General features: G+C 40.2%; 1 protein-coding gene across 1 annotated transcript in view; it reads left to right on the top strand.

The window, feature by feature from the left end:
* Positions 1–15,050, top strand: part of zbbx (zinc finger, B-box domain containing) — a 143,288-nt gene that overhangs the window by 61,666 nt on the left and 66,572 nt on the right. Inside the window, exons 11-14 of the mRNA XM_041205303.1 lie at positions 925–1,031; positions 6,150–6,259; positions 9,351–9,430; positions 11,146–11,354. Of these exons, the coding sequence (XP_041061237.1) occupies positions 925–1,031; positions 6,150–6,259; positions 9,351–9,430; positions 11,146–11,354 (506 nt within the window). The remainder of the gene's footprint in view (positions 1–924; positions 1,032–6,149; positions 6,260–9,350; positions 9,431–11,145; positions 11,355–15,050) is intronic.

The following is a 15,050-nucleotide window of genomic DNA, read 5'->3' on the forward strand; positions in this document are numbered from 1 at the left end:
AAATGGCATATTAAGGCCGTTAATAAAGTAATTGAATTAATCATTAATGCTGCCCATCCAACCTTAAGGTTGGCGGGCAAGTAAAGAGGCCAAGCTGCCCTCGTATTTTTTAGGAAACCTCATCCATGAGCGGTATGAAGTTTCCTAAAGCTTTTATTCAATAAATAAAAACATTTTCATAGATATAAAGACATGTCCCATCATATGTGACACAGTCACATCAGAGGACATGTTTAAATACATTTTGAACCATTTTATTCTATTATTTAAACATCGATTCAATCTCCCTGAGGCAGCTCCATGCCTTGGAGATTGAAGTGCTCTTTTGTGCGCGTGCGCGAAAGAGCGCTGGTCTTGACTCTCCCTCCCACTGAACCCACCTGAAAAATTCAGGCCAAAGTCTCCAGTTCTAGAGCTAAATAAGCCCACCTGCTGTTTTATGATCTTCCCTTTCTAGCCATTAACCTCTTAAGTTTTACCTTTTAAGGGTAATAGACTCCAAGCTTGCTTTAATTGCATTTATCACATTTCCTACAGTTAATTTTCCACATGAACTAGACATTTGTAACAGTGTGAACACACTTATCTGCAAAATTTAGGTAGACGTGTGGAATTGAAGAATATTTTAAATTCAATTCAAGGAAGGAATGCAATTTCATATTACGAGATACATTGCTGGTTTAAATAGGTTTTGTGAATTCAGTTGAAATTGTGCGCATCATGAGGCTGAGCTGCTTGCTTCCTGACTAATCATGTGGCAGCCTAGGAATCATATTTAAATGATGGCCTCATGCGCATAACATCCTCGTAGCTTCCTGCTTACTCTGTTCACCCAATTTTCTCTCTGAATTTAAATATTTGTGAAGTGTATTTTAAAATATTTTAGTATAATATAATTTAAATTAATACTGTTTCGTCTTTTAGAATGCCATTTGAATCTTTTCAAGTTTCCTGTACGAATGACTTAAGGCCCTTTTCCCCATCATCTCGTGAAGAAGAGGATGATGAAAAAGATGAGCTCCTTCTAACAGGTTAGTTCTGTCAATGGGGAGGTGATGGTGTAGTGGTATTGTTGCTGGTCTAGTAATCCAGAGACCCAGAGTAATGCTCTGGGGACCTGGGTTTGAATCCTGCCACAGTAGATGGTGGAATTTGAATTCGATAAAAAGACTGGAATTAAAAGTCTAATTATGACCAGTGTCGATTGTTGTAAAAACTAATCCGGTTTGGAAAGCTATGACTCCAGACCCACAGCAATGTGGTTGAAAATGCCCTCTTAACTAGGGTAACTAGGGATGGGTAATAAATGCTGGCCTGGCCAGCGACACCCACATCCCATGAACGAATAAAAAATAATGTGTTAATATGTACTTGAACTCTTCAGCTGTTCTACGGTTTGTGCCAAACCTGATTGTGTTCAGGTGCAATTGTTCTTCATTCCTTGTCCTTTACACTGACTCTTGTCTTAAGTTAATGGTAACCTTGTATATGACAATATGTGGACTTGCAACCTCTGGTAAATGTTTTCAGCATACAAAACGTGGGGCAAGGACAATTTTGGACTGTTGGCTGTGAATAACTCTTATTGCCTGTAAAGCTTGAAAATGGGGATCAAAGTAAAAGTGCAAAAGAAAACATTTATATGGAGTTAAACATTTATTTTTGTCAACAATGCATCTAATGTAAATATGTAGTCTTTTGTGTAAAATATGCTCCACCAACAACAGAATACAGCCTTGGAAAAGGCTTGCATTAATATAATGCCTCACGTTCCGAAATACTTTACAGTGGATGAAGTATGATCTATGAACACTTTTTAATATAAAGAAATGCCACAGCCAACTTGCATATTGCAAGGTCCCACAAACAGCAGTGAGATACACGGCCAGGTGATCTGTTTTAGTAATGTTGGTTGAGGGATAAATATCGACCAGGGCACATTCTGTTCTCCTTAAGGTAATGCCATAGATTTTAAATAAATCTAATAAGGCAGACTGAACTTCGGTTTTACACCCTATTTTAAAAATGGCACCCTCCAACTGTACAGCACTGAAGTATGTGCTTAAGTCCGTAGAATGGGACTTGAACCCATGATCTTCTGAATACTACCATGGAGTCAAGGCTGAGCATGAAGGCATGAACCATGCAAGCGCACTCTCATCAGGGTTGCAGTATGACCGTGTTCATGAGCTCAAGGAAGTCTCAAAAATGAAAGTTGGATGCAGTCTGCACAACAAAGAAGCCATAAAATTCTTGATTGGTCTGAGTGGACAACTGGATATCTTTATCAACTTGCCAAGGGAATTGTGATCTCCTCTGATTTAAAACCTTTGAATGTAAGTTATTGAGATCACTTTTAACTTCCTCCAGGTTTTGACAAGGCAAAAAAGTACAAAATGATCTTGCAAACCACAAGTTTCAGGCCTAGGCTATTTTAATTTCTGGATCTCACTGCATGCCAGATGAATTCAGATGCCAGGAAGCAAAGGAAATCTTGCAAGGAGGTTATAGGGAGGGTGTCACAGGAGTGAAGTAGAGTGGCTGAGTGTGGGAAGGTGGAGTGACAAGGGTGGCTTTGACTTTTCTTGGAATTACTCCTTTGGAGGGCCACTTTCTTCACACAACATTTGCTGACCGGCCTTAGCCTGGAAGGAATGCCAGGGCATCTACTGAGTCAGGGAACGATTCTCTTACTTGGCTGATGGCAAGCAGCTGTGCCATTAAGAGAATATTTTAGGTGCCTGCCTGCAAAGAACTTGGAAAATCTGGTCAAAAGCTGTTGGACCAGGAAGTAGCTTTGAGGGACTACCAGAATAAAATAATGCGGTGCCTCTTGTAGGCTGTAGGATTTTTTTTTCCAAAGTTCTCTTTTTCTTCAGATACCTGGGCTATAGCTGGTATTTGAAACAATTGGTCGTTGTCAAGGTGGCCTGATAAAGTGTACCACAATCAACTAGGAATCTGGTCCCATTGATGGGCTGGGCTACAGGGACTCCTCTTGCATGTACCTGGTTTAGAGAAAACCCTTAATTGATACATTTAATACTAAAAATTGTGATGATTTTTGCATAATTAAGTTAAGCCACACTTAGAGGACTGCAGCTTGAAAGGCCAATGAAGCCACATGAGCAAACAGAAGTTTACTGCCAACATGATGTGGATTTTTGGATCTGGCTGCAGTGAATAGGGCTACCTATGCTGGGGTCACACTGGGGAGAGGGGACTGGAGCCTATCATTGGGGAAGTTATAGTTATTGATGACAGTTTGTCTTTTTTTAAATCTAAATTATTGAAGATATATATTTTAGCTTCTCTATTTTAGCTTCTCCACTGCTGCCTGAGATTTCATAAGTTTTTTTAAGACTTACACTTGCCCCAATGTGTAGGTAAGTTTGACTGCACATGCAGGGTACTGAATAGCGCATTGAAGGGCTTGGACACAGGAAGTACCCATCCCCTCTGCCCTGTACTGGGTTTGGAAAGACTCTTTTATAAATTGGCAAATTTGAAACTAAGCAAGTTCTTTAGGCCGCTTCAGCTCCCATTTCTACCTCAATCACTACAGGGGTCCAACTGGTCATTCTCTCTGTTTTTTTTATTCTTTTCATGGGATGTGGACATTACTGATAAGGCCAGCATTTATTGCCCGTCCCTAACTGCTCTTGAACTGAAGGCTTGCTAGACAATTTCAGAGGGTATTTAAAATTACTACATTGCTGAGTTACATGCCTAACTAGGCTGGCAAATTTCCTTCCCTAAAGGATATTAGTGAACCAGATTAGTGAACTAGGTATCCAGCAATTGATAATTCAGATTCAGATTTTTATTATTACTTAACCGAATTTAAATACCACCAGCTGCCGTGGTAGGATCTGAACCCAAGTTTCCTGGGTATTTACATTACTAGTCTAGTGACATACCACTGCACCACTATCTTCCTTCTTGAAGGTACATTAAGGGTGGAATCATCCCAGAATTGCACTAAGTGCAGCAGCAGGCATGAAAAACGACGTTTTACCCACCAGGCGTAATGTTGGGTTTTCGGGCCGTGTCGTCCACTTCCCACCTCGATAGTTATGCAGCCACAGGAAACATGCCATCTTGCTGGTGGGGGGGGCCTCTGAATCGCACACCATGCCATTACCTCACTCCGAGTGCCATGTCTAAACTGCAGACATGCACACAGTTCTCAGTGCTTGCAGCCCAGGACTGCTCCAGTGAAGACATGGCCCTGAGAGCCAAGAAAAGTTCAGTGACCCGTCCCTGGAATGCCTTTTGGAGGCCCGCCATGATGTCCACCACCCCTGTCTGGCTGTAGGAGGTCCAACAATCTCACCACTCTGGCTTGGGAGATTGTGGCAGTGGTGGTCAGTGCCAATGCTGTACAGAAGATGTTGGCCATTCAGTGCAAAATAATTTTTACAAGGTGAGAGACTGGAAAATATTGATATCCAGAAAGACCTAGGTGTCCTTATACATTTATCACAAAAATTTAAGATGCAGGTCCAGCAAGCAGTTAGAAAAACAAATGGCATCTTACCCTTTATTACAAAGGGATTGGCGTATAGAAGTTTTACTATAATTATATAGGGCTTGATGAGAGTACTCCAGAGTCTGGAGTACTGTGTGCAGGTTTGGCCGTCTTTAAGGAAGCATATATTTGCCTTGGAAGGGGGTGCAACAAAGATTCACTAGACTGATTCCTGGGCTGAGAGGGTTGTCCTATGAGAAGCGATTTAGTAGGCTAGGCCTGCATTCTCTAGAATTTAGAAGAATGAGAGGTGATCTCACTGAAACATAAAAGTCTGAGAGGGCTTGACAAGGTAGATGCTGGGAAGATGTTTCCCTTGGCTGGGGAATCTGGAATTAGGATTCAGTCTCAGAACTAAGGACTGACCATTTAAGACTGAGATGAGGAGAAATTTCTACACTTGAGGGCTGTGGATCAATGGAATTACCAACTCCAAGGAGCTGTGGATGTTCAGTAACTGTATTCAAGACATAGATCAACAAATTTTGGCTAATGAGAAAATTAAGGTATAATAGGATAATACGGGAAAGTGCAGTTGAGGTAGAAGGTCAGTCATGATATTGGCTGAGCATGCTCAAAGGGCTGAATGGCCTACTCCTGCCCCTATTTCTTGTGTTCTCTTTGCCCACCACTGCTTTTCTTTGTCATTTCTTATTTTTGTTGATTCTGTGAAACTGACACTTTAGTCATGGAACAGCTAATGCAATCAAAAGTTCTGAAACAGAATTCCTAGTTTTGTAGAAACAGTTAACGTTACGACTGCTAAAGAGGAGTGGACAGACAGATTCAAAGACAAATGGAATGTTGTTGTTTATTGCAAGGAGAATGGAACATAAAAGTAGGGATGTTTTGCCACAGGGCATGGTTGAGACCATTTATAGAGTAATGTGTTTTGATCCCCTTATTTAAGAAAGGGCATAATTACATTAGAAACAGTTCGGAGAAGGTTCACTCAACTGATACCTGGAATGGGGGTGTTATCTTAGGAGGAAAGATTGGACAGGCTGGGCCTGAATGAGAGATGATTTTTTTTAATTGAAAATATACTAGCCTAAGGGACTTTGACAAGGCAGATGCTGAAAGGATGTTTCCCTTTATGGGAAAGATTAGAACTAGGGGACACAGTTTAAAAATAAGAGATCTCACATTTAAGATTGAGTTAGGAGAAATTTTTCTTCAGGAATCTTGAGTCTGTAGAACTCTCCCCCAGAGAACAGTGGAGGTAGGATCATTGAATATTTTTAAGGCAGAAGTAGATAGATTCTAGACTAATAAGGGAGTCAAAGGATATTGGGGGTAGACAGGAAAGTGAAGTTGAGTCCACAAGGGCCACAATTAGATCAACAATGATCTTATCGAATGGCGGAGCAGGCTCAAGGGGCTGAATGGCCTACTCTTAATTTTTCTGTTTGTAATCCATCTCCTCTTTTTTACGCTAGGGAACTGTGATAAAGATAATTGAGTGAAAAGGGAAGTGGAAGGGTTGGGGGAAACTTGGTGATAGTGAGGTGAGGCACGTTGTTTTTAAGCTTTTCCAAGCTGCCATTGTCAAAGTTATAAAGCAATTTTGTGGCACCTACACTGATACCATCACGTATATTGTCTTTCTTTTTGGCAGCTGAAGAGATTGAGGAACATGAAAACTGTGTTGCTCTTTTTAAAGTCGATGAGTCCTCTAAGCACGCAGAGGAAGTGCAGCCAGTTTTGAGAATTATAGAATTAGAAGAGGTAAGTATGTGTATACCAAGTAAATTAAATTTATGGATTGCAAGGACAGAAGCAAATAAACCTGGAATTTTCCACTGTTAAGGTCTCCAAATGCGAAGGTCACATTTGTATTTCTAAGCTGTCAGAAATCTTGCTGAACTTATGCAATAGCTTCGAGAGTCCAGTCATAGCTGTGCAGCAAAGATTGTAGAAGTGGAACTCTTAGCATCAAATTAAATCTTTCTCAACAGCAGTAAATATTATAATTTTTTGGCTGCTGTCTTGGAAGAGTATTGCAATTGTCAGGAAAACAAGAAATAGTAATATTTTTCTTCTGTTAATAATCCTGTTATATTTGTTATGTACCGGGAGACAGGCTATTGGGGGTTTGTAAATTTGGAGTAAAAGCCAGAGTGACTGCAAGAGTCTAAACCAACAGTAAGAAGTGGTTTTGATACGTTAATGAACCAAGAGGAACTTCAGTCAGAGTTTTACATAAAACAATAACAAGAGTAGTTTTGAATTGAGTTCAAAAGGGGATATATGTAGGCTATAAAAGGTGTAAGTGAGTAATGTAAAGATAGGGTCAGTTTAATTTTTTATTTAAAAAAACATAAGAGCTAAAGCAAAGATGAGTCTAATCAAGTTGGGAAGAAAGCATTTCTAAAGAGATTAGTTGAGACAATAGAGAGATCAAAGGGAAGGAACACATTTAAGGAAATACTGAAGCTTATATGAGGAGGAGGAGGTAGCTGTTTCGATCTCCCAGAAAACAGCAGGATTGCTAGCCAGAACTCCCAGAGGACATTGTGAGCAAGGCCAGACCGCCTCAAAACGTCAACTCTTTTCTTCTCCGCCAATGCTGCCAGACCTGCTGAGTTTTTCCAGGTAATTCTGTTTTTGTTTTGGATTTCCAGCATCCGCAGTTTTTTGTTTTTATCTCTGTGTCTAAAGACTCGGTTGCTGTCGGCTTCAGAGGACACCCCAAGGAAAAAGGCATGGTGTGGAAAAAATTACTGGAATTCTATAGATTTTGAAAATTTATAAGGATAGTTCTGAACAGAAAATGGGGAAGGTTAGCTCTGAGGGTAGTTAAGTTAAGATCTCGTGGAACTGTTTTAAAGTGCCCTTTACTTGTGTTTTAGTGTAATTGTGTTTTATTTGCTTTATTCTTTTAATAAACGTTTACTATAAAATCATCACACGTAGTCAGGGACATCACTTCCTGATTTCAGCACCTCTCCTCAAACTATACAAATTACAAAAAAACATTTTGGCAACTGTTTCAAGTTTCCCTTTTGGGATTTGGGCAGCTTGGCATTTGCCATCAGCCATGCCGTAACACAATCAACAACTCCTAAAGAATGTGGATGCTGTATTACTCAAGTAGCAGCTGTGAGGGTTTAAGGCCAATTTATTCACGTCCTTAGAAGTTGAAAAGTGATATCAGTCTCCTCATCTTTAATTTTGTTTATATATATCCTAAAGCACATTGAATACTTTTCTTCAAAAATGAAGGTTTTATGTTATTGGTGTACCATTTTGACTTTTTGCTGATTTTCAGTTTTAAAAACTTAATGCGGTTTATTAAGACTTCATCCAAAAGCATGAGACTATCGTGATTCTTGTACAAAGAGTTTGGTGGGCAGCCTGACTGCAGTTATTGTGACATGTAAATACTGTTTCACTGGCAGTTGGGAAGGAGATGCCAAATTATGAGAGTTTACTTTTCCAGAAATTGTTACTCAACAATTAAAGATAACGCAGTTACTTCTATCATATCCCAAATCCAATCAGCATTGGTTCCTTGGACCCTGTCTATAGATCTCCCTTCTTACATTTGGGTAACAGTCAATTTGTGTAAGAGCCTCACTCTCCCTTGCAACATATTCTCAAATCATAAAGGCTTGATACTTGAGAGTTATTCCAGAAAGAATAGACACAGGTGAGACATCCTGCAACATACTGCCAAGTGAAAATTTACAAAAAGAAAGTCCTGTTAGAAAAAAAAAACTAATAATAATGCCTATGTTTCAAAATAACATTGTAATGACCAGAAAAGTTTACTGAAGCTCCTGGGTGCTAATCTCTAATATAAACCTTTTTAAAATAATTGATATCAGCATTTAGTAAAACCTCAGCAATCAGACCCCATTTTAGGAATATGATCTTGCACTTCTCATATTCTCACATGTCAAGGAAAATGACTGACGAGCAAAGTTTTAAAATTTTCCAACCACTAGTGAAGAGGAACTTTGTGGAAGCTTGTAAGTATATAGCATTTTAATATTCCTCTAAATGCCTCATGTTAACTTTAGGTCATGACTTAAATGTGCTTACTTGAAGTAATGGCTTTCATATTGCATAAAGCACAGTGGATGCAATACGTTCAGTGCATTTTTATGACGTTTCTTTTGTTACTACTGATTGACCTTTTGCGAGTAGTTCTTCTCATGGGAGATCTGTTCAAAAACTTTTTATTTTGTCTTATCTCCATTTTGTCAAAGCTCCATTTAGCGAATGAAATTCCATGCATGAGTTTAGTTTTCACAGAAAAACTGAATTGTAAATGTTATCCCAAAGCCCGAGTAAATCTGAGATCAATGTACTAAAAAAAACTATTTCAATTACCTTCAGGTATTTATCTTGGTCATAGGACTTGCTGTTCTTCAGCTGTGAGTTGTCATGCTTTAAAGGGCAGTCAGATTTCCTGAGTTTGTGAAGTGTCATGTACTAAATTGTCCTATTTCATGGCTTGTATGGAAAATGGAAGTGTTCTGTTGGTTCAGTAACTAATTTCTAAGGTTAGAGCTATGACACGTTGTTGGGGTAGAGTGGAAAGATTTACTTTTCTTTGGAATACTACACACATTACCTGACATAGGAATGCTGATGCTGGCCCAAAAAAAGAATAGTTTTCTATTACTTAATGTGCGCTTCCCTGATCTCGGACACAGCCAAAATTTGTGAAGAATCTACGGAGGGCCAGAGAAATGTGCTAAATAATAAAAGTTTAGATTGTATTATAATACAATAGAGGCATATTTATGAATTGGGTGTAGGCAAAATTATTGTTAAAGCTTGCAGTGAATCAAATTGTCTTTATAACCAGACTAACGATGAAATATTCGAAGGAACCTCCAATTACTTGGTTGAAGAAGCCGATTATAAAGGGCAAGAATATAGACCAAGGTAATAAAATATTGCAATATTTGTGAATGACTTCAGTACAAGTAATCAGAAACTTTAGAATATGTTGCATTTTACAATAAAAAGATTCAAGGTGAACATTGGGGATTTGTGGTTTACAATTTTTTTCAATCACCATGAGAAGGATGGTTAAGTGACTTTGAACATCTTTTGTTATTTACATCAGCCACAAGAATTGCTTATTTTCCATAGTGTAAATTTGTGATGTGTATTCTAATTTATATAACACTCAAGTGTCAATATTATATAGTATAACTTCCATTTCAAATTCAAGTTAGTATAGATGTTTTTCAAGTTAATGGTTTGTTGGTTTGACACAGAGTTTGAAAAGGGAGGAAAGAGAAACTGAGGAGATAATCAGGATAACGCCACTTGGCCATTTCCTGCATTTTAGATTCCCACCCTACAATCTGGTAGCCACAATTCTTCCTTCTTTCCTCTGTTCTCCTTTTCCCAAACTTGGAATCCTGCTTGATTCTCCACCTTCCCAACTGTGAATTTGCCCTTCTGTCATCTGTTTCAACTGTGATCCCAACCAAAACATTTTCTCCTTTGTTACCTTGCTTTCCAATCCAACTTCCTTGGTTTTCTTTCCACCCATTACTGATACATTGCATCCAGATTTTCTCTCTGTTTGACATTTGCACTATTATTTAGGGTTAAAATTTAGAGGTTATGTGATGCCAGTTTAGTGATGGTTATTCTGGAGACTATTATCATCAGTGTGATGACCTCAAGCTTAACATCAGTGTGAGGCAACAGCTATTTTATAATTTTAAATAATAAAATAATGACTACAATTTTGATTATTCAATTGTCCATAATCAATGGCTGCCCAGCGGCAATTTAACCCTGGGAGTAGCGTTAGTTACTTTAAAGTGAGACTTCAGCCCCCATCTTGGGTGGAGTTATGCCTTAGCGATTTGCTGGCCAGTCACACTGGCCAGCAGCTCTGTAGTCACACCAGTATCAGTGGAAATGCTGGCAATTGGTGGGACTACAGGCCGTCCCACCATGCTGAGGAACCATGTAGGTCCAGGGTCAGGGCTCTTGCAGAGAGAGTGGAGGGCCAGATTCAAGAGTCCTGGGGTGGGGGGGAGGGGGGGTTTGATGAGCTCTGGAGGAGGAGGTGCCTCCAATGCCTTGCAAAGGATGTCTGTCTCTCCATCCCCCCAAACCTTTCTTGAAACCATCCAATGCAGCTAAAGGTGCAGGGCCTCCGGGCATGTCATGGGCTTCCCCCTTCTGCGTGTAAAATACTGGCAGTGGTGAGATGAAGATGCCTCCTCTGGTCCCACAGCCCCACCACCTGTAAACTTTCAGACAGGTTGGGGGTAGGCAGGTGGGAAGGCCACCTCCTAGATATTATGTGCCCACCCCCACCTTCAAACCTGCTGGCAGGGGTGTGTAACATTCAGCCCAGGAAGTCCTAAGTGCAATTTACTGGTAAGTAGAGTTAGAATGTGAGGAATAATTGGATACAAGTGATGTAATTCAGTCACCATTTTAAAGTTAAACATTCTGTGTTTATCTCTATATACCTGTTATAAATTCTTGTGCCTGCATTTATAATTATAGTTACTAATGTAAACTCTGCGCATTGTAATTACACCTTTCTGCTGATGCCAGTGGAAAAGTTTGATGAGAAGAGCATGCGTAGTGTATATGAATGTCACCGCTTTTCTCTTTTATCCCAGAATTTATGGAAGTTTATCTAACACAATGAGCTCATCACTGCAACAAGAAAACATCACAACAAGCAATATTGGTGTTTCGTTCTTTCAAGCTTCAAACAGAATTGATTTATCAACCTTCAATCAAACCAATACAGTAGAAAAGGAAAATGAACAGCTGCATGATCATGACTCAAGTGGAGATTTCATGGAAAAGCAGCACAATCATAAAGGTATAGAATATTTAGTTTTTTTCCCCAGCCGTACTGAACAAAAATCTAGATAGTAACCCTACATCCCTCATGTTGCAAAAATTTAAAATTGCCAGCATGTTCTCCTCCCTTACCCCCTTCTCCCCACTGCCCCCCCCACCGAGGAGAAGCTTAACCTTCCCTGTCACTACTGAGGCCAAAGAAGTGTTGCCATCTCATGTGCAGCGAAGGCATACCTGGCATCCTGGCAAATCTCTAATGGGTGCACATGCCACCTTTATTTCAACATACTCCCATGCACACCAAAGGAAACCTCCCCATTGAAGATGAGCTCTGTCTTTCCCCTCATGTATAAGTGTTGTCAACAGCGCCATCGAGCAGCAATCACTCATCAATAACTTCGCTGATGCTCAGTTTGACATTTGCCAGGACCTCTGGGCTCCAGGCCTGATTACCACCTTGGTGCAGTCATAGGCAAGAGAGATGAATTCCAAACTTAAGGTGAGAATGATTACCCTTGATATCAAGGTAGCATTTGATCATGTGTGGCATCAAAGAACCCAAGTAAAACTGAAGACAATGGGAATCGGGGGAAAACTCACCACTTTCTGAAGTCATATCTAGTACAAAAGAAGAGGTTGTGGGAGTCTCATCATCTGAGCCCAGGACTGCAGGAATTCCTGGGGGCTGTGTCCTAGGCGCAACCATCTTTAGCTGCTTCATCAGTGACCTTCCCTGCAACATAAGGCCAGAGGTGATTGCACAGTGTTCAGTGGCATTTGTAGTTCCTCAGATAATGAAGTAGTCCATGCCCACATGCAGCAAGACCTGAGCAATGTTCAGGATTGGGCTGATAAATGGCATGTAACATTCATACCACACGGGTGCATGAATGGCAATGGCCACCTCCAACAAGAGAGAGTCGAGCTGCCTCCCCTTGGTATCCAATACTATTGTTGTCAAAGCCCCTCAAAGATCCTGAGGATCACTATTGTTTTGATCCCGGATGAGACCATCAATTGTTATGATCTCAGTAGAGACCAGTAGCGTGTTTTTTATATTTATTTCCAGAATCCAAAAACCCAGGGTTTTTTTTACATTTGTTCATGGGTATGGGTGTCACTGGCTAGGCCAGCATTTATTGCCCATCCCTAATTGTTCAGAGGGCATTTAAGAGTCAAACACACTGCTGTGGTCTGGAGTCACTTGTAGGCCACACCAGGTAAGGCAGCAGGTTTCCTTCCCTAAAAGGCATTAGTGAACTAGATGGGTTTTTACAACAATCAACCATGATTTCATGGTCATCATCAGACTTTTAATTGCAGATTTTTATCAAATTCAAATTTCACCTTTTGCCGTGATGGAATTCGAATCCAGGTCCCCAGAGCATTACCCTGGGTCTCTGGATTACTTGTCCAATGACAATACCACTATACCTGAAGCTTAATTGGGCCAGAAACATAAATACAGAGGCTACAAGAACAGGTCAGAGGCTGGATATTCTGTGACTCTACACTTTAATCCCAAAAGCCTTTCCATCACACACAAATCATAATTCAGGAATGTGATGAATACTTTCCACTTGCCTCCCCCTCCCTTTACACCAAAGAATTAAGCCACTGTGTTCATGGTTTAAATCAAAAGAATTTTACCAAACAAAAATTGAAGAACATGAATATTCAAATCTTAAATGGTCAGTTACATTAAAGATATCAAAAGTTAATCAGCAAAGTTACTTTTCTTTTTAAACCAAAAGTCTTAGCTCAACTTTCGTTCTGCACCCATTTGACTTATACCGCCAAAACTCAAGCCAGATCCTTATCAAAATTTGGAAATTTAGCCACTAGTTCTGTGTTCTGCTTCAAGAATTCAAATAAGGGTTGAGATTTCTTGGGCCTTCTGCTTACTTCTGACGTTTTCTTTTGCGCTCTCTCTCTCATTCTTATTTAGCTCTCTTTCTTATTTCGTGCTCTCTCTCTCTTATTTCTCTCTCTCTCTCTCTCTCTTTCATTCTCTGTCTTCCCAGCTTAGCTATCCTATATATCTAACTCACTGTCAGGAATTCTTCAGTTAAGAAGTGTAAACCTTTTTAACCAGACACCAAATTTCAAATGGATTATGGTGGGAAGTGATGTTCCTTGCTCTGCAGCCATATTGTTCAAAAAATTAAAAATCCTGCTTGAGACCAGAGCCAAATCCATAGTTTACTCACCCCTATGATTAACTTCTTGTTGATACTTGGCTATTCTATTATTTATTTCTCAGACAACTTGGTCATATGATAATTTACTGAAAGCCATGTGCTTTACCAGAAAAGAACTCCTCGAGAAACATAAAGGGACCAACACCCCAGCATAAAATATATTTTTATTTTCCAAAAGCACATGGGCCATCACAACACTGAACAGAAGCTTAATTGGGCCAGACACACACATACAGAGGCTACAAGAACAGGTCAGAAGCTGGATATTCTGTGAAACAACACCATAATCCTAAAAGTCTTTCCATCACACACAAGTCATAATTCAGGAATGTGATACTTTCCACTTGCCTGTATGAGTGCAGCTTCAACAACACTCAAGAAACTCAACACCTTCCAGGACAAAGGAGCTCGCTTGATTGGCATCCCCTCCACTATCTTAAACATTCACTCCCTTCATCACCGGCACCCAGTGCCTGGAGTGTTTACCATCTGTAAGTTGCATTGCAGCAACTTGTCAAGGGGTCTTTGAAGGCATCTCCCAAACCGCCTCTACCACCTATTAGGATAAGAACAGCAGATCCATGGGAACACCAAATATCTGCAAGTTCTCCAAGTCACACCAAGTACTCCATTTTTGTAGCCTCTGTATTTGTGTGGAAAGAGTTGAGCTTCGCTGGAACATTGCAGCAGGCCAAGGACGGACATGTGGGCATGAGAACAGGGTGGTGTGTTGAAACGGCAAGCAACAGGGAGGACTGGGTCATGCTTGCAGACAGACCAAAGGTCTTGCGCAAAGCGGTCACCCAGTCTGCGTTTGGTCTCGAATGTAGAGGAGACGACATTGGGAGTAGCAAATGCAGTGGACTAAATTGAGGGAAGTGCAAGTGAAGTGCTGCTTTACTTGAAAGAAGTGTTTGGGCCCTTGGATGGTGAGGAGAGGGGGGCAGTAAAGAGGCAGGCTACTGCAATGTTCCAGTGAAGCTCAACGTAAACTGGAGGAACAGCACCTCATCTTCCGATTAGGCATTTTACAGCCTTCCAGACTTAACATTGAGTTCAACAACTTCAGATCATGAATTCTTTTCTCCATCCCCACCGCCTTTCCTATCCCCTTTTTTTATAATAATTATTATAATTATTATTTTCAAATATATTTTTCTTTTCCCACCTATTTCTATTATTTTAAAATTTATTTCTATCCATTGTTTTATCTCCAACTTTTAGCCTATTTCGATCCCTTCCCCCCCATCCCTCCCCGACTAAGGCCATCTGTCACTTGCTCATCCTGCTTTCTACCCTTCATGTCACCATTAGCACATCCTTTAACTAATATCACCACCGTCTACACCCCTTTGTCCTTTTGTCAGTTTGGGCAATCTCTCCTTTGCCTCCACCTATCATTGGCCTTCTATCCAGCTCCACCCTGTCCCACCCCCCTTAAACAGCTTATATTTCATCTCATTTCAATTTTCTTCAGTTCTGATGAAGAGCTATACGGACTCGAAATGTTAACT

The sequence above is a fragment of the Carcharodon carcharias genome, chromosome 2 (assembly GCF_017639515.1).
Source record: "Carcharodon carcharias isolate sCarCar2 chromosome 2, sCarCar2.pri, whole genome shotgun sequence".
Lineage (NCBI taxonomy): Eukaryota > Metazoa > Chordata > Chondrichthyes > Lamniformes > Lamnidae > Carcharodon > Carcharodon carcharias.